General features: G+C 47.2%; 1 protein-coding gene and 1 pseudogene across 2 annotated transcripts in view; one reads left to right on the top strand and one right to left on the bottom strand.

The window, feature by feature from the left end:
* Positions 1-27581, top strand: part of CBL (Cbl proto-oncogene) — an 88542-nt gene that overhangs the window by 48219 nt on the left and 12742 nt on the right. For both annotated transcript variants that reach the window (XM_051837710.2, XM_051837711.2), the window contains exons 3-11: positions 11402-11548; positions 14251-14407; positions 15554-15675; positions 16006-16143; positions 19039-19126; positions 19391-19522; positions 19729-19932; positions 25354-25485; positions 25573-25950. In XM_051837710.2, the coding sequence (XP_051693670.1) occupies positions 11402-11548; positions 14251-14407; positions 15554-15675; positions 16006-16143; positions 19039-19126; positions 19391-19522; positions 19729-19932; positions 25354-25485; positions 25573-25950 (1498 nt within the window). The remainder of the gene's footprint in view (positions 1-11401; positions 11549-14250; positions 14408-15553; positions 15676-16005; positions 16144-19038; positions 19127-19390; positions 19523-19728; positions 19933-25353; positions 25486-25572; positions 25951-27581) is intronic.
* LOC138847650 (macrophage migration inhibitory factor pseudogene) lies at positions 20249-21235 on the bottom strand (annotated as a pseudogene).

Here is a 27581-nt window from a genome sequence, read left to right as displayed (position 1 = left end):
AAGGTCTTCCTTCCGTTGGTTCACTCCCCAAGTGGCCACAATGGCCAGAGCTGCGCCGATCCTAAGCCAGGAGCCAAGAGTCTCTTCCAGGTCTCCCACACTGGTGCAGAGGCCCAAGCACTTGGGCCATCTTCTACAGCTTTCCCAGGCCATAGCAGAGTGCTGGATTGGAAGAGGAGCAGCCACGACTAGAACTGGCTTCCCTATGGGATGCCGGTGCCGCAGGCAGAGGATTAACCTACTGCGTCATGGTGCCGGCCCCATGGATGTAGGCATCTTAAGCTGCAGTTTAACCCATTGTACCACACTCCTGCCCCGGAAGGTACACTTTTAAAAATCACTGTTTATGGACATAATTTCTAGTCCTCAGTTGTATAAGGGGAAGCACTAGCATTTTATCTCTTGTGTCTTTTCATTCCCCATATGGAATTAAAACTGCTGAAGTTCAGGTTTCTTTCGCTTTTTAAGTCACTAGTATAACATAAAGCCCAACATTTATTACATTTATGTGAATGGATGAGCACTGGCAGTCATTGGGTCCAGCTTTCCCGTATCACTTCTGCTGGCGGTTTAGTGACTGCCCCAAAACAGGAAGTTAATGGTCAGTCATTATTGAAATTCATTTTAGGGGGCCGGTTCTGTGGCACAGCAGGTTGACGCCCTGTCCTGCAGTGCCAGCATCCCATATGGGTGCCAGTTCTAGTCCTGGCTGTTCCTCTTCCAATCCAGCTCTTTGCTATGTCCTGGGAAAGCAGTGGAAGATAGCCCAAGTTGTTGGGCCCCTACACCCGCGTGGGAGACCGGAAGAAGCTCCTGGCTCCTGGCTTTGGATTGGCACAGCTCCAGCCGTTGTGGCCATCTGGGGAGTGAACCAATGGATGGAAGACCTTTCTCTGTGTGTCTAACTCTCTCTGTAACTCTGTCTTTCAAGTGAATAAAATAAATCTTTAAAAAAGAAAAAAAAAATTCATTTTAGATCTCTGGCCTTAACTGTTATCATAAATATTTTCAGATACTCCTTCGTAGAAACATACTGTGCTTGTCAGTTGGAAATTTTTTAAAAAGATTTATCTATTTGAAAGAGTTGCAGTGAAACAGAGAGAGTGAGAGAGAGGAGGTCTTCCATCTGCTGGTTAACTCCCAAATGGCCGCAAAGATCAGGGCTGGGCCAGGCTGAAGCCAGAAGCTAGGAGCTTCATCCAGGCCTCCTACGTTGGTGCAGGGGCCCAAGCAGTTGGGCTGTCTTTGACTGCTTTTTCCAGGCACATTAGCAGGGAGCTGGATTGGAAATGGAGCAGACAGGACTTGAACCAGTGCCCTTTCTGGATGCCGGCACTACAAACAGCTTTACCTGGTGTACCGTGGTGCCGGCCCTGGGAATGTCTCTCTATCAAAATGGAGTTTCAAAAAATGCAACCCTAAAACCAGAATATCTCTATGACTACATTGGACTCATTTTTTTTAAACATTATTTATTCATTTGAAAGAGTTACGCAGAGAGAGAAGGAGAGGCAGAGAGAGAGAGAGAGGTCATCCATCCACTGGTTCACTCCCCAATTGGCCACAACGGCTGGGACTACGCAGATCCAAAGCCAGGAGCCAGGAGATTCTTCCAGGTCTCCAACATGGGTACAGGGGCCCAAGGACTTGGGCTATTTTCTACTGCTTTCCCAGGCCATAGCAGAGAGCTGGATCAGAAGTGGAGCAGCCAGGACCTGAACTGGTACCCATATGGGATGCCAGCACTGCAGGCAGTGGCTTTACCTGCTATGCCACAGCGCTGGCCCCTGGACTCATTGTTTTGTAAGTCATCATACTTTTTCTGGAGGACCTCAGTCTCTTAATATTTGTTTCTCAAGTCTTGCTCTTTTTGAAACTGTTAAGGTACTTCTAAGGAATGGAACATTTTCATTCAAACAAGCAAAAAAAAAAAATTGATACTATTCTCAGTATATGTCTTAAACCTTAATAAATGCATTTTAATAGAAGAGTTTATCTCTTCATACTATATGCTGTTTTTCCATTTCGTCTTTCTCCGCTAAGTATTTTATGACCAAGAGTTGCAAGACAGCTTTTCCAGTGTTCTATGTGGGACTAATTGCAGAAGTGTATTGTAGTGGTCAAAATCATTTCTAGGATTTTCTGATTTTTTTTTAAAGATTTATTTATTTATTTGGAAGAGTTACACAGAGAGGAGAGGCAGAAAGTGAGAGAGAGAGAGAGAGAGAGAGGTCTTCTATCCGATGGTTCACTCCCCAATTGGCTGCAATTGGAGCTGCGCCGATCCAAAGTCAGGAACCAGGAGCTTCTTCCGGTCTCCCACGTGGGTGTAGGGGCCCAACAACTTGGGCCATCTTCCACTGCTTTCCCAGGCCATAGCAAAGAGCTGGATTGGAAGAGGAACAGCCAGGACTAGAACCGGCACCCACATGGGATGCTGGCACTGCAGGACAGGGCGTCAACCTGCTGCGCCACAGCGCCAGCCCCAGGGATTTTCTGTTTATCTCACTGTTCATATGAAAGCTACTTTTCAACTTGTTTTTTGTCTTGAAATGGTGATCTAATTCCCATCAAGGTGTGTTTATATTTCTACTTTTGAAGCTAGAACAGGACCTGTAAGTGCTCACTTAATTTTGTGTGTGTGTGTGTGTTTTGGTGACATATAAATCTTTATTCCTTGTTAGCTAAAATTATACACAAAAAAACGTGTAAGTTGCTTTGGACTTGAGCTGCAAAGGTATATTGAGTTTTGGAGGAAGACCTGAGGTAAGGGGAAGAGAACTGTCGCTAATCCTGACCTTTAAGAAGGTTTGTTAGCATTGCATAGAGAGCCAGCGTTTGGTTATGGGGAAGCTGAGAGAGGACGGCTGCTCTGGAGTGGAAGCCGCAGGTCTGCAGGCGTCGGTGGTTGGAATTGAACGTGGTACAGAACGGCCCCTCTTCCGACACCATGTTAACAGAAAGCCTGTCCTGCTTAGCAAAGGAAAGGCGCTGTGTTCAGGGCCTCTACACAGAACTGAGCACTTGGCTTTCCTTGTGGGTGTCGGAGAATTGTTAGAACTTGCTCTGTGAGTTACAGTGTTGCTTACCTTGTAGGGAGTGCAGGTGCCCAGCATGCCTGGGCCTGTTTCCATGTTCAGACAGATCTGCTGACTGTGTTCTGCACCATACACTGGAGACAGGGAGCCATAAGCCTGAGGCCTTCAAATGTTATTGAACAGAGTTTCGACTCAGGTCAGTTGCAAAATGCTCTGACCCAGGGACTTTTTATAGATTTGTTATTTCCTTTTAAGAAGTGTGGTGCTTACAGTGCACCTCTCTGGTGGTTTTAAGAAATGTAAGCTGGCTTTTTGGCAGGGGGGCAGGGATACCGCTTGAGTAGGAAAATGTCTTAAATTGATTTTCAGTAACTATTTCAGTCAGCACTTTGAACTGCTCTTAGATACCTGGTGCCATTACATCTTTGTGGTTCAATAACTTTCTCCTTTTTGTGCCTTACTTTGCACATTAAAAAAGCTGTCTGCTAGTGAGTGAGTATTTTGGTATGTATATTTTATCTCTTACCAAGCGCAGTACTAGACACTTAGTAGATTTTCAGCAGAAAGTCATTGAAAGAGCAAAAAATACTGACATGGCTCCAGGGACCCCTGGATAGGAAAGAGAACCAGCAAAGAAAAAGCACATGATCTAACTCTCCAGGAGCCCTCAGGGAGGGGGAGACCGGAAAACAATGTGATCTTCAGATGTTGAATGGACTTGGTTGAGAACTCTGCATACTTTGGTGCAAAACAGGCTACTCTAATGTCAGTTTCCTGATTGGTTCATGTAGCATGTCTCATTAGCATATACTTGCAGTTCCCTGGTTGGTTGTTCCTACCTTCTGGTTGTTATCCCTACCCTCTCTGGTTGGTTTATTCTGGTCTCCTGATTGGTTGTTATTCTGCTCCTGCCCTGATTGGTTAAATCTGGATCCAATTTTCAGAAAGGGGCCAGAGAGAGCCATTTTGTGTATAAAAGAGCCAGCCCTGGCAAGTCTCTTTGGGAGCTCCTCCCTTGGAGTCCCCTTCCTGACTGTTGTGGCAGGAGATTGCTCACTTTTTTTTTTTTTTTTAAGATTTATTTATTTATTTGAAAGAGTTACAAAGAGAGAGGAGAAGAGAACTCTAAGACCACCCTCCCTGAACAGCAACCCACATGGCTCTCCTCCCATATTCTGCCTTAGGAGTTTTGTTTTATTCATTGCTGTCTTTGTTTCCAGTGGCTAGCATATGTAGTAGGCATCAGTTGTCTTTTCTGGAGGGTAGAAATTGTGCCAGATACCTGGATGGATGTAAATACAAATCAGAAATGGATTCAGCCCTTGTGTACACAAATAAATACATGACAAGATGGGTTTGGAGGACATAAGAACTGCTGGAAAAATGCTGGGATAGTTTGGAAGGCTTCTTGTTGTCATTTGTTTTATTTTGAAAGGGAAAAAGAGACTGACAGAGCTCTTCCATTCTCTGGTTCACTCCCTAAATACCTGCAACAGCCAGGTATCTGCTGGGCCAGGCCTAAGCCAGGATCCCTGAACTCAATCCAGGTCTTCCATGTGGGTAGTAGGTACTTGAGCCATCACCTGCTGCCCCCTAGGGTATACATTAGCAGGAAACTGGAGTGGAAGTGAAGGTGGGACTCAAACTCAGGCTCTCCAATATGGGAGGTGTGTGTTCTAAACAGTATCTTAATCCCTGTATCAAATGTTTGCCCAGTAGTTCAGAGTTTTATTCTGTATAGCTGGCTTCTTAAGAAATGGCATTTCAGGGGCCAGTGCTGTGGCGTAGTGGGCTAAGCCTCTGCCTGCAGTGCCAGTATCCCATATGGGAACCAGTTTATTCCCCAACTTCCCTTCTTCCTATCTAACTCTGCTATGGCCTGGGAAAGCAGTAGAGGATGGCCCATGTACTTGGGTCCCTGCACCCACTTGGGGGATGCAGAAGAAGCTCCTGGCTCCTGGCTCCAGCCTTGATGGCCATTTGGGGAGTGAGCCAGCGATGGAAGACCTTTCTCTCTGTCTCTCCCTCAAATAAATAAATAAATAAAATCTTTAAAAGAAGAAAAAGAAATGGGATTTCAGTTGGGTCTTATTTAAAACTAGAAATCACCTACTTTTAAGCAAAGGGTGAGAGATGGCAATGCAGAAAGGGTGGTAGATATAAGAAAAGGTGAAGTATGCAGTTTGGCTAGAACATACTAGTGAAGAACTATGACATTAGTTGGAAAGTAGGTTAGAACCAGGTCAGCGGAAAGTCTTAAAATCCACGTCAAGTATAGATTAGATTATCCCATTAGCAGCGTGGGTATTGACAATTTCCCCTCCAAGGCAGTTAAATGTCATAAGTTTGTGCCTACGTAGGGAAAGAACTTAAGACTTGAGTTTAAGTTATGGAGTAAGCAAGTGAGTAGCAAGAATTTGTGTTAGAATAGTTAATAAAGTTCAAAGGTAGATTTGACGGTACATTGTCAGCAAATTCACAAATTAGTCAGTTAATGAAAATCAAAAGAAATGGGAGGAGCCAAGATGACTCAAGGTTCTGAACCTGAGGGCTTGTCATTGAATATAGAATCAGAGAACTTGGGGCCGGTGCCGTGGCACAGTAGGTTAATCCTCCGCCTGTGGCGCTGGCAGCCCATATGGGTGCCGGTTCTAGTCCTGGATGCCCCTCTTTCAATCCAGCTCTCTGTTATGGCCTGGGAAAGCAGTAGAATATGGTTCAAGTGCTTGGGTCCCTTACCTGCATGGGAAACCCAGAAGCTCCTGGCTCATGGCTTTGGGTCAGTGCAGCTCTGGCTGTTGCGGCCATTTGAGGAGTGAACCAACAGAAGGAAGACCTTTCTCTCTGTCTCTCCCTCTCACTGTCTGTAACTCTACCTCTCAAATGAATAAAATATTAAAGAGAACCAGAGAACATGAAGAATGAGCACATTTGAGAAAAAGATTAGTTTAATTCTGAATGCATTGCTTTGGGGTGCTCGCATGCAAGTGGGGAAATGTGGTAGGCAGTTGTCGGAAAGTTACCGAGGTCTGAAATTTGGAAATTATTTGCAAAATAGTTTTGGAAGCCCTGAAATTCTAAGAGAGTAGGTGAAAAAGGGATGGAAAGTAGTAGGGAACAAATTCTTGGGAAATACCTCATAAGAGGATGGGAGGAAGAGCTAGAAGAACCAGACAAGTAGGAGAGTGAGTTTGTTGCAGTGGTGAAAACACCCGCATCCCACATCAGCGTCTGGGGTCAAGTTCTAGCTTCACTCCCAACTCCAGCTTCCTGCTGGTGCACACCCTGAGAGGCAGCAGGTGATGGTCAAGTTGCTGGATCCCTGCCACCCACGTGGGAGACTTGGATGGAGTTCTCAGCTCCTGCGTACTTGGGGGAAGGTCAGCAAACAGGAGTTCTCTTTTTCTCTCCTCTCTTTGCTTCTCAAATGGGAGAATGAATCACGATTTTAAAATATTGGAAAAACCAAGGAAAGGTATTTTCAGATAGAAATAAAATTCAAAGCTGTGTTCTTCAGAAATAGCTGTTTTGTAAACTATTTGTTTTATATGTTACCCTCCTGTATTGTTTAATAGCATTCTTTCTTTTAAAAATTATTTATTGATTTTTATTTGAAAGAAAGGTAGACCAATCTCCTGCCCTGTTGTTCACTCCCCAAATGCCTACAACAGCAGGGTTGGGCCAGGCCAAAGCCAGGAGCTGTAAACTCAATCCAGGTTTTCCATGTGGGTGGCAGGACCCGGGGTGCTTAGACATCACCTGTTGCATCCCAGGGTGCACGTCAGCAGGAAGCTGGAGTCAGGAGCAGTGCTGGGACTTGAACCCACGCACTCTGATGTGGGATGTCGGAATACTCCCAGCTTTGTTTTAACTGCAACACTTAATGACTAAGCTTTTCTTTCTTTCTTTCTTTTTTTTTTTTCTTTTAAAGATTTATTTACTTGAAAGGCAGAGTTACAGAGAGGCAGGGGCAGAGAGTGAGAGATTGAGAGAGAGAGAGAGAGGTCTTCCTGTGGGGAGCAGCTCGGACTAGACTGTTACTGGAATTAAGACTTATTCTATGCATCTGCTCTCCCACAATATGGCGCTGGGAGAGAAGTAAACAGCTTCCGCACAGCTGCCTCCAGTTCAACCAATTAACTGTAGGACTTGCTCCTGATTGGAGGAGAGCAGCGTACTCGGCGTGTGGGCAGCCGAGTTGGGATTGGCGGAGGAGGACTATAAAGGAGGAGAGAGACGGCATGCACCAGGAACATCTATGGGGAACATCTAAGGGAACCCGTGCAGCCCCCGAAGAAAGCCGGCCGGCGGTGTGCCGCTCCCCTGCGGAAGTGGGGAATGCGGCCAGGGGGAACTGCCCTTCCACGGAGGTGGAAGGGATAGTAGCCAACCCGGGAAGAACCAGCAGCAAACCCGGGGAGGGCCGAGCAGACGAAAGAACAGCGCAGGGTCCTGTGTCGTTCCTCCACGAAGAGGGGGAGCGACATAATGGTGCCGTGACTCGGATAGGAAACCTAGGACGGATAGCAAACTTAGGAGGGAAGAAACGGGAAGAAACGGGAAGAATTGGGAAAAATATCGGAGAGAGAGACTAGCAAACAGCCTAGGGAAAAGCCGGACGAAAAGGGTGCCGGAAGAAGCTATTGAAAGCCTAGGCATAGACTCGGATACGGACTACGGGGGGAAGCTGGGAGAAATCTCTAAGGTCAAAAGCGAAAGTGAAAGCTAGAACAAACAGACTCAGACGCGGACTGTGGGGAGAGGCCAGGAGAAACGAGGGAGGAATATTGTTGGAAGAAAACTTAGGGAAACATACCGGGTAGAGAAAAATGTTAGGGAAATTGAAGCCGCGGGGGGCAGGCCGAGGCGGAAACGGAAGCCACTTTGGGGTTCTCAAGTTAGCCCGGGAATAGGGGGCGAAAAGTTGAAACCAGAAGCTGAGACATAAGCCAGATTGGGATCCGTCTGATTAGCCCGGGGAGCAAAGGACGGGAAGCCAAACCGTGGGGCGGAGACGTACGCTGGGTTGAATTCGCCAGGCTAGCCCGGGGAACTTAGATTGAATGCTAGTGGTGGAGACGCAAGCTACGCTGTGTTACTCGCGGAAGCCGCCGCGTGCAGAGAGAGCACGGGGCGTGAATAGATAGGGAACGGGGCTGGCGTAGGCCGTGGTTCAGACGCGAAAGGGTTAAGCGTGGAGACCGCGGAGCGCGCGAAGCCGAGCCGCGCAAAGCCGGGAAGCTGCACAGATGAGAGAGGCGCGCGGGCTGAAGCGGCGCAGAGCCGGGAACCCGCCGGCGGGGCGAGGTGCCAGGAAGCTGCAGGGATAAGAGAAACAGAAGTTTTAGAAGTAAAGTGAGAGAAATAGGAATGCTGGAAGATAGAAGTAAAATGGGAGAAATAGGAATGCCCGGAGATAGAGAAATAGAGAGAAATAAGGCCTCCCCTCAACATGCCAATTAGAAGGCTTGGATTCGGTCTGCCTAATCAAGTGAGGCGATGAGCACCTGCGGGCAGCTAGCAGCTTATGCGCCGCAGGTCACCGAAGACAGGCACGAATTAACATCAGTAAAGCTTCCCCACAATGCAACAATTAGGAGGCTTGGATTCGGTCTGCCTGATTTAAGGCGGTAAGCGCCAGCAAAGCTCGACCAGAGTATGAGCTGCAGGTCACCGAAGATAGGCACGAACCAACACTAATAAGTCTCCCCCACAATAAGGCAATGAGAAGGCTCGGATTCGGTTTGCCTGATAGGTTTTGTAAACACCTGCAGGCAGTTCTAGCAGAGCAGAGCATGCGCTGCAGGGCACCGAACACAGGCACGCATCAGCGCCTAAAAACCTCCTCACAATGGCGAAGAGAGGACCCGGATTCGGTTTTCCTGATTGATAGGACTTGTAAGAGCCTGTGGCAACTCTAGCAAGTAGAGCAGAGTGTGTGCCGCGGGACACCGAAGACAGGCGCGTATCAACGCCAAAAATAAAAAGAAAGGGGGATCTGTGGGGAGCAGCTCGGACTAGACTGTTACTGGAATTAAGACTTATTCTATGCATCTGCTCTCCCACAATATGGCGCTGGGAGAGAAGTAAACAGCTTCCGCACAGCTGCCTCCAGTTCAACCAATTAACTGTAGGACTTGCTCCTGATTGGAGGAGAGCAGCGTACTCGGCGTGTGGGCAGCCGAGTTGGGATTGGCGGAGGAGGACTATAAAGGAGGAGAGAGACGGCATGCACCAGGAACATCTATGGGGAACATCTAAGGGAACCCGTGCAGCCCCCGAAGAAAGCCGGCCGGCGGTGTGCCGCTCCCCTGCGGAAGTGGGGAATGCGGCCAGGGGGAACTGCCCTTCCACGGAGGTGGAAGGGATAGTAGCCAACCCGGGAAGAACCAGCAGCAAACCCGGGGAGGGCCGAGCAGACGAAAGAACAGCGCAGGGTCCTGTGTCGTTCCTCCACGAAGAGGGGGAGCGACATCTTCCATCCTTTGGTTCACTCTCCAAATGGCCACAATGGCTGGAGCTGGGCTGATGCAGAGCCAGGAGCTTTCTCTGGGTCTCCCACGCCAGTACAGGGCCCAAGCACTTGGCTGTCTTCCACTGCTTTCCCAGGCCATAGCGGGGAGCTGGATTGGAAGTAGAGCAGCACCGGCCCCACTGCTAGCCTTAGTGCAGTTCTTTACCTGCAGTAGGCTCTAAATTATTGGGTATTCTTAAAGGGGTCATGGGTCCCCCAGCAGGATATCTGAGACCCAGCCCACTGATGTACTGTACAGTCCAGTAAATTGGTTGAGAATAATTTGTACTTTGCATGTTTTTTCTCAGGTTGTCGACTTCATATTCCGTTTGTGATGTATTCTTGATCTTGGCTATTTTTGTTTCCTCCTTGGTAGATGGCAGAAGCCCTAACCAGCAGTAATAGAAAGATCTCTAAGTGCATAACCCTAATGGGGTTAGGGATTGCATCAGTGCTTATATTTTTTGTACCCTTGAGCTATTTGGTCAGTGAATTATTTTAGACTATTTTCAAAGAATGTTAATTTTACCACTTTTGTAGCTGGCTTCAAAAATCTAACAGCAAACTAGAAGGGGAATTGCTTGCTATAAGTGATATAGAGGCGACAAATAGTGAAAACCTGAAGCTGATTTGTTGAAAAGATGGCCAGAAAGGTTTTCATAGCATTTTACAAAAGGATCAAGGCTAAAGAGACTTGGCTGATGTGGCTGCATTTTACCAGGGGAGAGCAAAGGTGGCACTCAATGATGCTGACCCTCCTGTAGGGCACAGAAAAAGAAAAATCTATATTTAGCCAGATTTTTAGTCAATCAGTAGGTGATTATGACTTGATTGAAATTTTGTAGCCCATTAGTATGACAACAATATACTTCTAAAAAACAAATACAGATTATCATGGCAAGCAAAAATAAGGTTGCGTAGCCCATAGTGGGTTTGCTGTAGAACAGGATGTAAAGTGTCCGTAGCCTGTTCTGTGTGGCACTAGTGTTAAAGACAGCAAGGGCTTACTAAAGAACACAGCCAAAAGTAGAGACATCATCTAATTTGTTACATGGTATACTGTGTGGCATGTTTATAATCACATCCATTTAACAGAGGTTATTAAATTTAAAAACAGTTACCTAATTGTTGAAAACAGTGGTAGTACATGCACTTATTTAGAAATTTGTAGTTTGTATAAAGAAAGAAGAGTGTTGGTAAAAGTGTATCTCTTCAAGGTCTGATTTAGTGAAAACATTTGTTAGGTTTATATTGAGGATTTTTATTTACCTTTAATCTGGGTGAGGTGATGATAAATATACTTTTTAAAATCTGAAATAGTTTATGCAAAGCAGGAAATAATATATTTTGCTCTTATAACATTTCCTTTCCCTTGTGGTTTAGTGGTTATAGCAGTGCACAAGGTCTTACACTTAGGTGTTTGTTGAGTTCTTGTATTTGTCTTCTTCAAATTGTAAAGTGTGTTCGTGTTAGTGTATTTTCAGGGTTATTAGTTAGGCCTTATCAATTTAAGATTCAGAGCTTTAAAATAAGACCTGATTGTTAAATTTACCTCTGTTTGGGTGGAGGGGCGAGGAGGGCCTGGTGTGTGCAGCGCCCTGCGGGTGGGTTTCGTGCACAGCCAGAGCAGAGCAGACACACCTGCAGCGCGGAGCGCTCCTTTCCCTCTTCCTCCCCAGTTCTGTGGATCTCTGAGTAACACTGGCCAGAAAGTGTACAGGAGTGGATGCTTTCTAAACGAATGTTGGTGTTCCCGTTAACTAGACGTCTTGTATGGTGAATTCACTGTCTCGACAATAAAAAGAACTCTGCGTGTTATTCTAATGATGGCACTTGTGCCGATTTGTAGGCGAAACCTCACCAAGCTGTCCCTGATCTTCAGCCACATGCTGGCAGAGCTGAAAGGCATCTTTCCAAGTGGACTCTTCCAAGGAGACACGTTTCGGATCACGAAAGCAGACGCTGCTGAATTCTGGAGAAAAGCTTTTGGGGAAAAGTAAGTCTCAAAATAAGGAATTTGTGTAAAAGTAAGTTTTTTGTGTTTATTGTTTTATTAATGGAATACTTAAAACGTGTGACAACTTTGAGAAAAATAATGAGTGTGTGTATCCACTTCCTAGTTTTGGTAAAGACTAACGTTTTTTTAAAAGATTTATTTTATTCATCTGAAAGAGTTATAGAGAGAGGTAGAGACAGAGAGAGAGGGAGAGAGGTCTTCCATCCGCTGGTTCACTCCCCAGATGGCCACAACGGCCAGAGCTCTGCCAATCCGGAGCCAGGAGCTTCTTCAGGGTCTCCACACAGGTGTAAGGGCCTAAGGACTTGGGCCACCTTCCACTGCTATCCCAGGCGATAGTAGAGAGTCAGATGGGAAGAGGAGCAGCTGGGACTAGAACTGGCGCCCATATGGGATGCCGGCGCTTCAGGCTAGGTTTTTTTTGTTTTTGTTTTTGTTTTTTTTTTTTTTTTTTTTTTTTTGATAGGCAGAGTGGACAGTGAGAGAGAGAGACAGAGAGAAAGGTCTTCCTTTGCCGTTGGGTCACCCTCCAATGGCCGCCGCGGCCCGCGCGCTGCGGCCAGCGCACCGCGCTGATCCGATGGCAGGAGCCAGGTACTTGTCCTGGTCTCCCATGGGGTGCAGGGCCCAAGCACTTGGGCCATCCTCCGCTGCACTCCCTGGCCACAGCAGAGAGCTGGCCTGGAAGAGGGGCAACCGGGACAGAATCCGGCGCCCCGACCGGGACTAGAACCCGGTGTGCCGGCGCCGCATGCGGAGGATTAGCCTAGTGAGCCGCGGCGCCGGCCTCAGGCTAGGGTTTTAACCCGCTGCACCACAGCGCCAGCCCTCAGACTAACATTTTTGGCCCTAATCATTTATTTAAGGAAAAAAAATTACAAATTTGGATGGAGTCCATGCTTTTTGAATACTCTACCCTTTCTCCTGCCTCCCCCCATCCTGTCTGTTAATGGACATTGGCATTTCAGATCATTTGCTCTCACAGATAAGGCCACAGTTAACAATATCTCAGTGTCTTCATGTGCAGGAGTTTCCCTCAGTTAGCATCGCTGGGGTGGAATTGTTAAGTTGTGGTATTTCACATCTTGAGCACCACGTGGTGCCAGCAGTGTGGCAGCAGCAGATTGAGCTGCGTTGTGACATGGATGTCTCCCATCAGAGCACTGGTTCAAGTCCAAGTTGTTTGGCTTTCAATCCAGCTCCCTGCTGATGCACCTAGGAAGGCAGTAGAAGGTGCAAGTACTTAGCTGCCTACTGCCCTCGTGGGAGACCTGAATGGAGTTGCTGCCTCGGGGCGTCAGCCTGGCCCAGCCCTGGCTGTGGTGGCTCTTTGGGGAGTGAACCAGCAGATAGAGCTCTCTTTTTCTCACTCGTTCTCTCACTCTGCCTTTCAAATGAATAAAAATAAATATTGTTAACAAAATAGGTACTGCCTAATTGCTTTTCACAGTGGCTGTAGCAGTTTTTAGTCCTGGAGGCAGTATAGGAGAGTTCCAGCAGCCCCGCCATGTGGCCAGTGCTGGTGCTGTGGACTGCGATCCTCATCGCTCTCTGTTCCCAGGTGGCAAGGGAACTTGGCATCTTCCCCTTTTTATCATCAATCAAGGCTCTGGCTTTTTTTTTTTTTTTTTTAACTATTTCTTTATTTGTTTGAAAAGCAGAGTTACAGAGAGAAAGGAAGAGTTAGAGAGAGAGAGACCTTCCATCTGCTGGTTCACTCCTGGGGCTGGGCCAGGCTGAAGCCAGGAGCCTGGAATTCCATCTGGGTCTCCCATATGGGTGGCAAAAGTCCCAAGTACTTGGACCATCTTCTGTTGCCTTCCCAGGCACACTAGCAGGAAGCTGGATTGGAAGTAGAGCAGCTGGGACTTGAACCAGCACTCCGATATGGGATGCTGGCATTGCAAGTAGAGGCTTAACCTGCTGTGCCACAATGCTGATCTCTAAAAAATCCTGTTTTATACATAATCATGTTTTATACATAAAATATAAACTTAAGAATTTTCAAAACCAAAAGGAGTGTGAACAGGCTTAAATTTATTTTTTAAATTTAATAACTATATTGGAAAAGACTTTATTTGCTATGTTTAAAGATAGGTGAATAGATAAACTTTCCAAAGGCAACGAGACTATATCTGTTTCATTTTAAAGATCATAAACAGAAATCTGGTATCTCTTGCTGGTGTTATCTGGGGCTAATCACTCTTATGTTAAATAATCTCTTCTTCCTTTCTCTCAGAACTCTGTCCAGTACCTTGAGCCTTTTCCTTCTGTCTGTTCTGATAGTGTGGGTTCCTTAAAGAACACAGGATGCTGTATGGGCTTTTACAGTCAGGGTAGATGCAATTTTTAGACAGTAAAAATATGGCCACAGAGTGTATTCATTGTATGAAAAGGATAATCTCATCTCTCTTTCTATACTTTTCTAAAAAAAAAAAATGTCTGCAGAAAGGTAAGAAAGGGGATTAGTTTGTGTCAAACTGCCAAAAAGCAGTAGAAGAAGACTTCTTGGTTGTTAGTTTATTAATTGGGAAGTTAAGAAATATACCCCTTAGTCCTTTCGTCCTGTTCCTGATGCAGAGTGCACCTGAGCTTCTGTAGGACAGCTGCAGTGGGCATTGACGGTGCAGTGAGCAATGACTGCTGGCTCACGTGTGCCTTCTCTCCCACCCCGACCCCAGGACCATCGTCCCCTGGAAGAGCTTTCGACAGGCTCTCCATGAAGTGCATCCCATCAGCTCCGGACTGGAGGCCATGGCTCTCAAATCTACCATTGACCTGACCTGCAATGATTACATTTCAGTGTTTGAGTTTGACATCTTTACGCGACTCTTTCAGGTAGGGTGCTAAAAAGTTGACTTCAACGGGTTACTGCAACTTTTCTGAAAAGAAAGTATTTTTTTAAAAACATAGTATTTGGAATTGTGTCTATTGATAAAAGCGTTTTAATTTATTTTAGAAACCATAAGCAAAAAAAGAAAAGACTAAAACTACTCTAGTGTGTGTATACATATATATATAAATATATATATAGATATAAATACATAGTAGCTACATATAATCTGCTTTCTTCCCTACACATCTTCTTCTTATTGAATATTCTTTTGCATTATTTTAATGATTATGAGTAGCTAAGAAAAAAGGTATATTTCACCATTTTCTGTTATTGGACATTTACCTATGTTAACTTCAAATATTAAAATTCTTAACTATTGGCCGGCGCCGTGGCTCAACAGGCTAATCCTCCACCTTGCGGCGCCGGCACACCGGGTTCTAGTCCCGGTCGGGCGCCGGATTTTGTCCCGGTTGCCCCTCTTCCAGGCCAGCTCTCTGCTGTGGCCAGGGAGTGCAGTGGAGGATGGCCCAAGTGCTTGGGCCCTGCACCCCATGGGAGACCAGGAGAAGTACCTGGCTCCTGCCATCGGATCTGCATGATGCACCGGCCGCAGCGCGCTGGCTGTGGCGGCCATTGGAGGGTGAACCAATGGCAAAAGGAAGACCTTTCTGTCTGTCTCTCTCTCACTGTCCATTCTGTCTGTCAAAAAAATAAAAAAATAAATAAAAATTAAAAAAAAATCTTAACTATTGATATTGAGTTTTATCAGTACTTCAGAATGAACTTAGTTCTTCCTGCAAAAATAATGGTGTCTCCAGTATGTACAGGCCAACTTACCCAAGTGTTGATCTGGGACTCTGTCCTGTTCTGTTTTTGTTTGTTTAACCTCACTGCTGCTGGGTTAGGGCTGCGTTACAGTTTCTCAGACTTCATTTTGTGTAGTTGTGTTTTCCTGTAAGCGTATATTCCCTTCTTCCTAGCTTCTCAGAGTTTTGGTCTGTCTGCTGCCGGAGAAGCCCTGTAGTGGAGCACTGTGACAGTCAGTCAGCGCTCTGGGCAGAGGCCTGAGGGGTTTTTCTGCGCCTTGTTGCCCTGAAGCTGGCTGTGTGTCTGAGCCCACCTGTCTGTGATGTCCCTCTTGTTTCTAGCCCTGGTCCTCCTTGCTCAGGAACTGGAACAGCCTTGCTGTGACGCATCCTGGCTACATGGCTTTCCTGACCTATGATGAAGTGAAGGCACGGCTCCAGAAATTCACTCACAAACCGGGCAGGTCAGTGCCGTGAGGTGCAGTGCTTTCTTCTTGTGCGTTCTGTTCTCTCGTGACTTCTGCTGGAGAAGAAGGAACGGAGTCTTTTGTTCATCTCCAGCGGCTGAGATGCTACAGTAGGATCGGTGTCTGTTTATTAGAAGAATTAACTGACTCAGATCCTATGATTTGATAAATGCATTCCAGCCACTTACTAATTGAGTTTATGGGCCCTTTTTCTTCTGATCTGGAGTCATTGAAGAAGTTGTTCTCGATGGTCCTTTTGATTTTTGCCTCTGTCGCCTCTGCCCTCATGGCAGCGTGTCTATGAACTTCTCTGGTGTCTGTTTGCAGTTACATCTTCCGGCTGAGCTGCACTCGTCTGGGTCAGTGGGCTATCGGATATGTCACTGCCGACGGGAACATCCTCCAGACAATCCCTCACAACAAACCTCTCTTCCAAGCACTGATCGATGGCTTCAGGGAAGGCTTGTGAGTATCTACTACTGCTGCTTCTCAGCCGGGAACTTAGGGACCATCAGATGTCATCATGGGGCCGGCACCTGAGACACTGGCATCCCATATGGGCGCCAGTTCAAGACCTGGTTGTGCACTTCTGATCCAGTTCCCTGCGAATGGCCTGGGAAAAGCAGCAGAAGATGGGCCCAGTCCTTGGGGCCCTGCATCCATGTAGGAGACCCGGGAAAAGCTCCTGGTTCCTGGCTTCGGCCTGGCCCCGTGCTGGCCAATGCAGCCATCTGGGAGTGAACCAACAGATGGTAGATCTTGGTCTGTCTCTCTGTAACTCTGCCTTTCAAATAAATAAATAAATCTTTTATAAAAACTTCACATTACTGACTTCATTCCAGGTTTTCTTTACAGATTAAGATTGAGGGAACATATTAATAAATCATACTGATTTGACCTTCAGGCTTTTATAGGACTTTTGGTTTTTTGGATAGGAATTTTGTGAATGAAATTGCTTTTCTCTGTTGCTTCATTTATTGTCATGAGTAAATGTTGTTTCTCCTTTTCCAAATATTAACTTATATTCAAGTTTATATTAGATTTAAAAATATACCACAGGGCACACATATGGATGTGCTAAGCCAGCTCTTGGGATGCCTGCATCCCATAACAAAGTGCGTGGGATTGAGTCCTGCCTCCGCTTCCGATCCAGCTTCCTGCTATTGCACCTGGGAGGCAGCAAATGATGGCCCAAGTATTTGGGGTCTCTGTCACCCATGTGGGAGAGGTGCAGTTCCTGGCTCCTGGCTTTGGTCTGGCCCAGCTGCAGCTGTTGCAGGCATTTGAGGAGTGAATCATGATGTGGAAGATCTCTGTCTGTCTCTCCCTCTGTGTCACTCTGCCTTTCAAATCAATACAGACATCAATAAATCATGAGATGGAAATGGACCAGTCAGCAGGAAGTTCGAGCAGTTGTTTAGCCACCTGAGAGCGACGAGATGCTCGTTGTGGCCATAGGCCACGGAGGCCTCTACCCTGACTTCATTTCGGTTAAGCAGCATTTTTTCAGGCTTTCAGATTTTGTAAACTATGCTAATATTTTTGACTGAGTGCTTCCTCATTCACGAATTGCTTGTCGTTAGGAATTCAGATTGGTTATTGGCTGGTAAGGACTAGGAATGCCAACAGTTGACCAGGTATGAGAAGATTAGCCTGTGTTTTGGGAAAGCCCGCTTTCCCACCCTGGGTCACCTTCTGCAGTAGCATGGGAACTGAAAGAAGTTTCCCTCAATTGTCAGCAGTTTCAAGCTGGAAGCTCCCTGATAGGTGATCTCTGTCTTAATTTGCTTCTTGTGTTACATTTAAATTGATATTCTCAGTGCATTACACTAGTAAGCAAAGACATTTTGGGTCTTTGATCAAAAGTAAATTACGGGGGCCGGCACTGTGACGCAGTGGGTTAAAGCCCTGGTCCGAAGCACCGGCATCCCATACGGGCGCCGGTTCAAGTCCTGGCTGCTTCTCTTTTGATCCAGCTCTCTGCTATGGCCTGGGAAAGCAGTGGAGGATGGCCTGGGTTCTTGGGCCCCTGCACCCATGTGGGAGATCCGGAGCAAGCTTGTGGCTCCTGGCTTTGGATAGGCACTCCTCTGGCCGTTGTGGCCATCTGGGGAGTGGGGCAGTGGATGGAAGACCTCTCTCTCTGTCTGTACCTCTCTCTGTAACTCTGTCTTTCAAATAAATAAAAATAAGTCTTTAAAAAAAAGAGAGTAAATTACTGGGGCCAGCATTGTGCATTGTGGCTTAACAGGTAAAGCCACTACCTGCAGTGCTGACATCCCGTGTGGGCACCAGTTTGAGTCCTGGCTGCTCCAATTCTGATACAGCTCTCTGCTATAGCCTGGAAAAGTGGTAGAAGATGGCCCAAGTCCCTGGACCCCTGCACTCGTGTGGGAGACCTAGAGAAGCTCCTGACTCTTGGCTTCAGATTGGCTCAGCTCTGGCTGTTGTGGCCATTTGGGGAGTGAGCCAGTGGATGAGAGACTTCGTCTCTCTCTCTCTCTGCCTCTGCCTTTCTGTAACTCCTCCTTTCAAATAAATAAATAAATAAAAGTAAATTACAAATTTATATCATGGGGCCAGTGATGTGGCACAGCAAATTAAAGCACTGTGTGTGAAACTGGCATTCTACATCAAAGTGCCACTTGAGTCTCGGCTGCTCTGTTCCAATCCAGCTCCCTGCTAATGTGCCTAGGAAGGCAGCGGAAAATGGCCCAAGTGCTTGGTCCACTGCCACCCACTTGGGAGACCCAGATGGACTTCCAGGCTCCTGATTTTGGCCCAGCGCAGCCCTGATTGTTGCAGGCATATGGGGAGTGAACCAGTCGGTGGACTGTGTCTCTTCCCCTTTTCTCTGTCACACTGCCTTTTGAATAACTAAATCTCTTATAAAAATATTTCAGATCTTGTGGCCATTCATTGATTAAAAGGAATCAGTAAACTATGGCCCAACTGTTTTGATGGAACCCTCAAGCCAAGATAATTGTTTCTTTTTAAAGTGTTTAAAAACCAACAACCAAAGAAGACTGTGATAGCAACCTACAGATATGAGGGCCCAAACCATTCCCTCCTGGATCCAGCCCTTTATAGAGGCATCTTGCCAGCCCCTTGATCAAAAGACAGAGCCTCTTGCATTGTGCCCTGGCAAGGGAGTATCCGTGTTTGGAGAATGGGAGAACGTCTTCCTGGAACTGTTCTGTTTTTTTTTTTTTTTTTTTTCTATATTAATAAGATTTTTCTTCACACTTACATAAAGTTGCCCTTTTAAAATGGGAGATTCCTAGATATCATTTGTCTCAATTTGCAAGTATTAATAAATTGGCTTCAGTAAACCTCCAGGGTTGGTTACTCTTTTTACAGCTATTTATTTCCTGATGGACGAAATCAAAACCCTGACTTAACAGGCTTATGTGAACCAACTCCCCAGGACCACATCAAGGTGACCCAGGTAATTCGTGTTCTACAGTATAGCCATGAAGCCTTTGTATAGAAGTTAGAGAACAACAGTATCATCGAATTAATGGAAGAGAAGACTGTCATTTGAAACGGATGACAGGATTAGTAGATTTGTGTGTGTGGTTTAGCTCAAAGTAGAACTGAACTAGATGCTTTCTGTTTCATGGAAAGGCATAACTGTCTTCGCCTTTCCTGTTAGCGTTTGTAATTGCAGTCATTCATTCAACAGATAACTCTTAATCCCTTTTAATCAAAGGAACAATACGAATTATACTGTGAGATGGGCTCCACGTTCCAGCTGTGCAAAATCTGTGCCGAGAACGACAAGGACGTGAAGATCGAGCCCTGTGGGCACCTCATGTGCACATCCTGTCTGACCTCCTGGCAGGTATGGCTCCACCCATGCATTTTCTCAGTCATGTAATCTCTCCCAAGAATTGCATGTTACATACCCTTTTCAGATGCAAAGAGCCTGGTCTGTAGGTAAGTTTAAATGTTTAATTTCTATTTTACTTCTGAAAACGTATTTCCGAATGGACAGGTATCCTAAGTGCTTCCGGGTGGATTTGTTACCAGGGTCTGCTTCCTTTGCAGGAATCCGAAGGTCAGGGCTGCCCTTTCTGCAGATGTGAGATTAAAGGTACTGAGCCCATTGTGGTGGATCCGTTTGACCCTAGAGGAAGTGGCAGCCTGTTGAGGCAAGGAGCAGAAGGAGCTCCCTCCCCGAACTATGACGACGATGACGATGAACGAGCTGATGATTCCCTCTTCATGATGAAGGAATTGGCTGGTGCCAAGGTAAGACTGCAATTTAAGAGACTGGCAAAATCCTGTCTGAGTTGTGTTCTAAAGCCATAGACTCTTGATGATATCCAAGTAAAAGGGCAATAATAGCTGGCTTTTCAAAAATCATTTTTTTTTAATTTGAAAGGCAGAGTGATGGTGAGGGAGAGGGAAAGAGAGAAAGAGTGCTTCCATTTGCTGGTTCACTCCCCCAATTTTTTTTTTTTTTTTTTTTTTTTGGCGTCTCAACCGCGCAGGAGGGCGGGGGCGCAGAGGGGCAGAGCGGGGCGCGGGCAGGGGCGGCGGGGCCGGGCGGGGGCCCGAGCAGGGCTCAGGCGAAGTAGTTGATGTAGATCCTGTCGGGGCTGACGCGCAGGCGCTCGGACAGCAGGCCGCACAGCAGCTTGCTGTAGGTGCGGTTCTGCGCGCCGCCGATCTTGCCGATCGCTCGAGCCGCCGAACGCCATGATCTGGTCCGGGACCACGTGCACCGCGATGTACTGGGCCGGCTTGCCCGTGGCCTGCGCCAGCTGCTGGGTGAGCTCCGAGAGGAGCCCGTCTGGCACGGAGGCGCGGGGCACGTTGGTGTTCACGAGGAACATCGAACATCGGCATGGTGGCTCTCGGACGGCGGCCCTGGAGCAGTGCCTCACTCCCCAAATCTTTCAACAGCCAGAGCTGGGCCAGGTCAAGGCCAAGAGCCCAGAACTCCATCCAGGTCTCCCACATAGGTGGCAGGGACCCGGGGATTTGAGTTGTCTTTCACTGCTTCCTCAGACACATTAGCAGGGAGCTGGATCAGAAACAGAGCAGCCAGGACTTGAAGTGTGGTGTTCTGATAGGGGATGCCAGCATCACAAGCAATGCTTGTGTGACACAGCATCAGCGCCACAATGCACTTACTTTAATTCATAGTCCTTACAATAAGGCTTTGAGTCGATACCATTATTATCTTCATATTAACAGATGAAGAAGGGGCCGGTGCTGTGGCGTAGTGGGTTAAAGCCATGACCTGCTGGTTTGAGTCCCAGCTGCTCTGCTTCCGATCCAGCTCTCTGCTATGGCCTGGGAAAGCAGTAGAAGATGGCCCAAGTGCTTGGGCCCTTGTACCTGTGTGGGAGACCCAGAAGAAGCTCCTGGCTTCGGATCAGCTCAGCTCTGGCCATTGAATTCATCTGAGGAGTGAACCAGCGGGTGGAAGACCCTCCCCCCCTCTGGCTCTACCTTTCTCTCTAACTCTGACTTTCAAATAAATAAACAATAAAAATCTTAAAAAAAAAAAAAACAAAAACAAAAAAACAAAAAACAAAAAACAGATGAAGAAACCAAGGCACAGAGAGGTTAAGGAATGTGCTGAAGATCACACAGTGAGTGAGTTGAATCTGGGTCTATGGCCAGGCATTCCAGCTGTGAGGCCCACATTCTTACTGTGTACCTCAGAATGGGGCTTCTGCTCATAGAGCTTCATGCAGAAAATGGCGCAGTTAAAGAATTAGCCCTTATTTTACCTCTGTGATTAGGATATGTTGTTCTTTTTTTCTAATGGAGTCTCAGCATTAGAAAATTAGTTAAAAAAAAAAAAAAGAAGGCACTACCAATCAAACAAATGGCATCTGAGTGCTTGGAGACTGGTGGGAAGTACTGTACCACGCAGAGGCTTCGTGACCAGGAAAGGCCCCAGGGAAGGCAGGGACGGGATGTGAGGAAGTTAGGTTATATCGCGTGGTGGGATAACTGGGAATTGATCCATGAGTCTTTGAAGTCGGGCAGTCCTTGAAGATTGTGCTAAATGTGGGGCAAACCAGATTCTCTAGTTTAGGATGTTATCAATTCTTGGCCTGCATTTCCTTGATACAAAAGAAACTTTGCTTTATATCAGCATCTAACTGGGTAGCATATAATAGGTGATCAGTAAGCATGTTAAAAATTGTTTATAGTTTTATTTATTTATTTGAAAGAGAATGACTAGAGAATCTCTGATCTGCTGGTTCACTTCCCAAAAGCCCCCAACAGCTGTAGCTGGGTCAGGCTGAAGCTAGGAGCCAGGAACTCCGTCTGGGTTTCCCACATGGGTTGCAGGGACCCAAGTACTTGGGCCATCATGCTGCCTCCCCAGTGCATCAGAAGGGAGCTGGATCAGAAGCAGAGGCGGGACTTGATCCTAAGCGTTCTGATAATGAGATGCGGGTGTGCCAAGTGTGAACTGCTGTGCTGAGAGACCCACCTGAGAGAATGCTTTATCTCTTCAGTGGCTGGATCCAGTTCGTGTTGCCTTGTCTCAGGTGCTCCTGCTTCTCGAGTCGTGGGCTGCTCCATGGATCTGAACCTCTCGCTCCTTTGCCTCACACACATTGACGGCTTTTCAGTCCAATCCACCCTCTTTTCCAGGTCCAGGCACTTTGCCTGAAACTCTTCCACTTTGTGTTTTGTGGTCTGGCCAGGCTAATCCACTTAAAATCTCTCCCCTTTTTCTCTTGGTGGTTTCTGTGTAATTTAGCTTCGTTTCCTAGGAAACCTTGCCCGGCTGTACCCTGCAGCCCTATCCCCATTTTACACACACATCTACGCAGAAGCTAGGCCCAGCCCGATGTTTCTGGGGCCTTGTGAATCTGTCATAGAACTTAGCACCTTGGAACATTTTATTAAAAGTATTCTCATCGTGGGGCTGGCGCTGTGGTAAAGTGGGTTAACGCCCTGGCCTGAAGCACTGGCATCCCATATGGGCCACTGTTCTAGTCCCGGCTGCTCCACTTCTGATCCAGCTCTCTACTGTGGCCTGGGATAGCAGTGGAAGATGGCCCAAGTTCTTGGGCCCCTGAACTCACATGGGAGACCCAGAAGAGGCTCCTGGCCCTGGCTTTGGATCGGCGCAGCTCCAGCCGTTGTGGCCATCTGGGGAGTGAACCAACAGAAGGAAGACTTCTCTCTCTGTCTCTCTCTCTCTCTCTCTCTGTAACTCTTTCAAATAAATAAAATAAATCTTTAAAAAAAAGTATTCTCATTGTAAGTTCCTAGATTTATCAGTAATGAGTAGTTGAGGAAATGTGGCCTGTTTGAACAGTACGTTTTTTTTTTTTAAACTATGTATTTATTTATTTATTGACAGGCAGAATTAGTGAGAGAGAGACAGAGTGAAAGGTCTTCCTTTCCATTGGTTCACCCCCCAAATGGTCGCCACGGCCAGTGTGCTGCACCAATTCGAAGCCAGGAGCCAGGTGCTTCTCCTGGTCTCCCATGGGGTGCAGGGCCCAAGCACTTGGGCCATCCTCCACTGCACTCCCGGGCCACAGCAGAGAGCTGGCCTGGAAGAGGGGCAACCGGGACTAGAACCTGGGGTGCCGGCGCCGCAGGCGGAGGATTAGCCAAGTGAGCCGCGGCACTGGCCACGATATGTTCTTTGTATTTGGAGTTGACAGTTGTTTGTCTTGGCCCCTCATAGCAGGTTCTTTGTCAGTATTTAAAAGGTTCATTTGACCACTAAAGCAGTTTTATGTTCTTAGGTAGATGCTGTCTTCAGTTGTTAAAAGTTTACTGGTAACTCTTGGAATATTAGGGAAGCTAAGCAGTAAGATAAAGAAGTCATGATGATTTATACTTGTGTTTATTTGAAATTTAAAGACCTTTTTTATGATATTTTAAAAGACTTATTTATCTGAAAGTTGGAGTTACACAGAGAAAGGAAGAGACAGAGAGAGAGAGAAAATGAGAATCTTCCATCTGCCGGTTCACTCCCCAGATGGCTGCAACAGCTGGATCTGGGCTGGACCAAAGCCAGGAACCTGGAGCTTCTTCTGGGTCTCCTACTTGGGTGCAGGGGTCCAAGCACTTGGGCCATCTTCTGCTGCTTTTCCAGGCCACAGCAGGAATCTGGATCGGAAGTGGAGCAGCTGGTACTTGAACTGGCGCCCATTTGGGATGCTGGTGTTGCAGGTGGCGGCTTTACCCACTACACCACAGTGCTGGCGCTTTCATATTTTTATAGTCAGGCAGTACAGTGAGCCTTTTTCAGTTTTGGTCTGGGTACAAGTTACATATTTTGGGGTGAGTAACCTCCATGTTTAGTTTGAAGTAGCAATATGATTAGCTAACCCTCTGCACATAAGAGAGAGACAGAGACAGATGGTGAGCAGAGAACCTTCTTGAACAAACGCAGGGAGGTCAGAGCAGCAGTGGCACCTGTTGGGGACTGTGGACATCCTATTGGTGGTGGAGGCCAGACTGAGAGATCTGGAAAAGCCAGCCCCGAGAGAGAGGTCTGATGGGATAAGAACCTGGGAATGGCTGATGGGTTTTGAGTTAGCGACTGTTGAGGAATGGCAGAGCTGATTGTGGTAAGAGAATTTTGTGAGAAGAGACGGTTGAGAGGGTCAGTGATGAGGTGTTTGTGCTGAGTGGGAGTTAGCTTCACTGCTCGTCTGACTCTTAGTCCTTGGCGTGTGCTGCTTGGTGTTGACTCTTACTGCTTTGTGCTCTGCCGTGACGCCGTGTTTCTTACACACGAGTGGAAGCTAGTAGCTGGTGATGAAGGCCTTCTTTTCTCCCGCTGGCCAGCCAGCACTGACAGGACGCAGGAGGGGGTCGTGGTTTTCCTGTCGCCTTGCAGTAGTGTCTATAATGCGTGTTTGCTGCTGCCCGTCAGCGCGGCTTCCTGTTAGGGAACTGCACGTGCAACATAGCATTCCAGAGAAGTCCCAGCCCTCCTCTGGACAGCTTCCTTCCTTCCGCCAGCTTACCACTGTTCCTTGCCCTGGTCCAGGCAGGCACTGCAAAAAGCTGCACGTGCATTGTTTTCCTAGGTTGGCACCTCACTTTTTAGAACATAAATTGACAGAAAATAGTAACCCATTCTAGTTACCAAGTTGAAATAATTTATGTCTGGGGAGTACTCAGGATGGATGTTGGTGATATTGTGGATCGTTTTCTCTTAGAAATCTCTGTCTTTTTCTTTTCATCAGAATAAGCCACAGAAAAGTTACTGTCTCTGCTTGCTTATTCTTCCCCCTGAACATTTCCCCACGTGGTTTGTTCAGGGACTGGTGCCCGTCCCATTCTTTTTATATAGGTTCTGTTTCTGATCCTGCAAAGATTTTTTTTTCTTCATCCAAAGAAAGTAGTAGAAAACTGTGATACTGCTGAAAACTGTAAGTGAGGGAACTTTGTCAGCACTGCCGTTTCCAGATGGATTTGCCTGTAGTTTGCCACCTACATGGTATTTCTGTGATTGAGAGTGCCCTCTTATGGTGACAGAAAATAGTGCAGTAAGGGCTAGAATCTGTACGTTTCTGAGTTTTTAAAAAACGAGGGGTTTGTGTGACCCAGGCCTGTCTGGCCTATTGGTAGTCACAGTCCGTGTTCACATCTGCAGCCTTGGCAGGAGTTGACTGATGCCAGTTCCCCCAGCCAGAGCAACCTGGTTATACAGTTTATTTGTTGTAGGTGGAGCGACCTCCGTCTCCGTTCTCCATGGCCCCACAAGCTTCCCTTCCCCCAGTGCCACCACGACTTGACCTTTTGCATCCTCGAGTGTCTATTCCTCCAAGTGCTTCTGGCCTTGGCACTGCTTCGAAGGTAAAGCATTACCCATCTCTGCAGTCTGCCGAGTCCTCGCCGTGCATTAGTGGGCTTCATTGATTTCCTCCCGTTGTGCTTCCACAGGCTGCCTCTGGCTCGTTGCACAAGGACAAACCGCTGCCAATACCTCCCACACTGCGAGATCTTCCGCCACCACCGCCTCCAGACCGGCCCTATTCTGTTGGAGCAGAAACCCGACCTCAGAGACGCCCCCTGCCCTGTACACCAGGCGATTGTCCGTCCAGGGACAAGCTGCCCCCTGTCCCCTCTAGCCGCCTTGGGGACTCATGGCTGCCCCGGCCAATCCCCAAAGTACCGGTAGCTGCCCCAAGCCCCAGTGACCCCTGGACAGGAAGAGAATTAACCAACCGGCACTCACTCCCATTTTCCTTGCCCTCACAAACGGAGCCCAGGGCAGAGGTTCCCAGGCTTGGAAGTACATTCAGTCTGGATATTTCCATGGTGAGTCTTAAGTTTGAAATTATTTAGCCTGTTACTGAATATTTATGGGTGATATCTTAGGGATCAGAGTTTTATATGATAGGTTTTGCATAGAATCCAGAGATAACATGAGGGCACTTCAGGAAGTTTGTGCAAAATGAAACTAAAAAATCTTTTTTTGGTGCAGAAAAAATTGAGGCATTCACATGTAGTTTTTTCTAACGCACGTTTTCCCTAAGCCTTCCGAAGACTCCTCCTAGAGCATAATCCCCGTCCTCCAAAAGCGTGAGTGTGAGTAGAGCGAGTGGGGGCCAGCTTGTGGGTGTCTTCCTGTGGTTGCTGTGGCACTAGAAAACACGCAGTTTAGAAAAGGAGACATGACCTCCAGCCAGAGCCACCGTGAGGGCCTGATGGAGAGTGGCGTCCGAAACTCAAGTCTTCTTTGGAAAATGGATCGGAGCCCCAACAGAGAGGTGTAAGGGGTATTGTGGCATGATGAGTAGGTCGACTTGAGTGGAGCAGAAATGTTGTGGTTAGACAGGACCAGAGGCAGTGGTAATACTAGATTGGAAGACCTTGGATACTCCTTCCCAAAAGCATTTGAATTTAGTTGGGTGGGCAGATTTTAAATTAGTGAAGTGACATGAGCAAAATGATGAATGGGGGAGATAATGTAGTAGTGTGTGCAGGATGGTTAAGAAGAGAGGAGACTGAGAAGGGCAGTGGTCTTTCCTCTAAGCACATAGGGGTTCTAGAACTAGGGAGATGGGAGAGGAATGTTTGGTCTTCTGTTGGTTCACGTATGCACTCACCAAAAAATCTTGCCTTCACATTTGTTTTCTAGTGGGAGGAAAACAGTGTAGAGTGAGTAAGATCTGTAGTCTGTTCACAGAGAAGACTGTTAGGAGAAAAACAGCTCAGGTATAGGGAGAGCTGGAGCTGGGGTGGAAGGCACATGGAGGACCCCCCTACGTTTCTGAGCCAGAGGGAGGGTGGGCTGTGCTGATCCTGGGAAAGATTGTTCCAGAATGAAGGGGAAGCAGATGGCAGAGTGCATTTAAGGAACATCCAGGGGTTTAGTGTAGCTGCACTAAAGGAGCAGAGGGTACATTGCCGTCGGTAAGTAGAAGCGGGCAGACGGAGCAGTGCCCTGGAGAGCATGAGTCGGATGCAGGAAGACTGGGGAGGGGAGTAGGCAGTGGGTGGAGGCCAAGGCGGGAAGTTGCACCCATACTTGCTGAGGTTTTCAACCCAGCTACCTGGGGACGGGCTGAATGTGCGAAGCGCCGCTGATGGAGGAATCGGCAAGTGGGAGTCTGTGACCCGACCACGCCGGGGTGGGAGCGTGCCGTGCAGAGCCGTGGCACGAGAGAATGGTGTGCACTTGGTTGCTGGGACGGGAAGGGAGCGGGTAGCTGGCATCCATGTGGTAGCAGTCTGCTGTGACTGTGGTAGCAGCGACGGAGAATGACCATTTTGAGTTTGGTTGTAGATTATTTAAACTAGAAATGGTGTTTGTATCGATAGCTAAACAAAAAAACACCTGTTCCCCTGACTCACTCTAGATCTGTCTCCCTAACCCTTATATTTGAACGTTCCTCAGAGCCGGAAAGAAAGCGTGCCTTTGTCAGTGCGATGAGCCCTAGGCAGGG

Source organism: Oryctolagus cuniculus, chromosome 1 (assembly GCF_964237555.1).
Source record: "Oryctolagus cuniculus chromosome 1, mOryCun1.1, whole genome shotgun sequence".
Lineage (NCBI taxonomy): Eukaryota > Metazoa > Chordata > Mammalia > Lagomorpha > Leporidae > Oryctolagus > Oryctolagus cuniculus.
The sequence above is the reverse complement of the archived record's forward strand: the minus strand, read 5'-3'. Positions and strand labels throughout refer to the sequence as shown.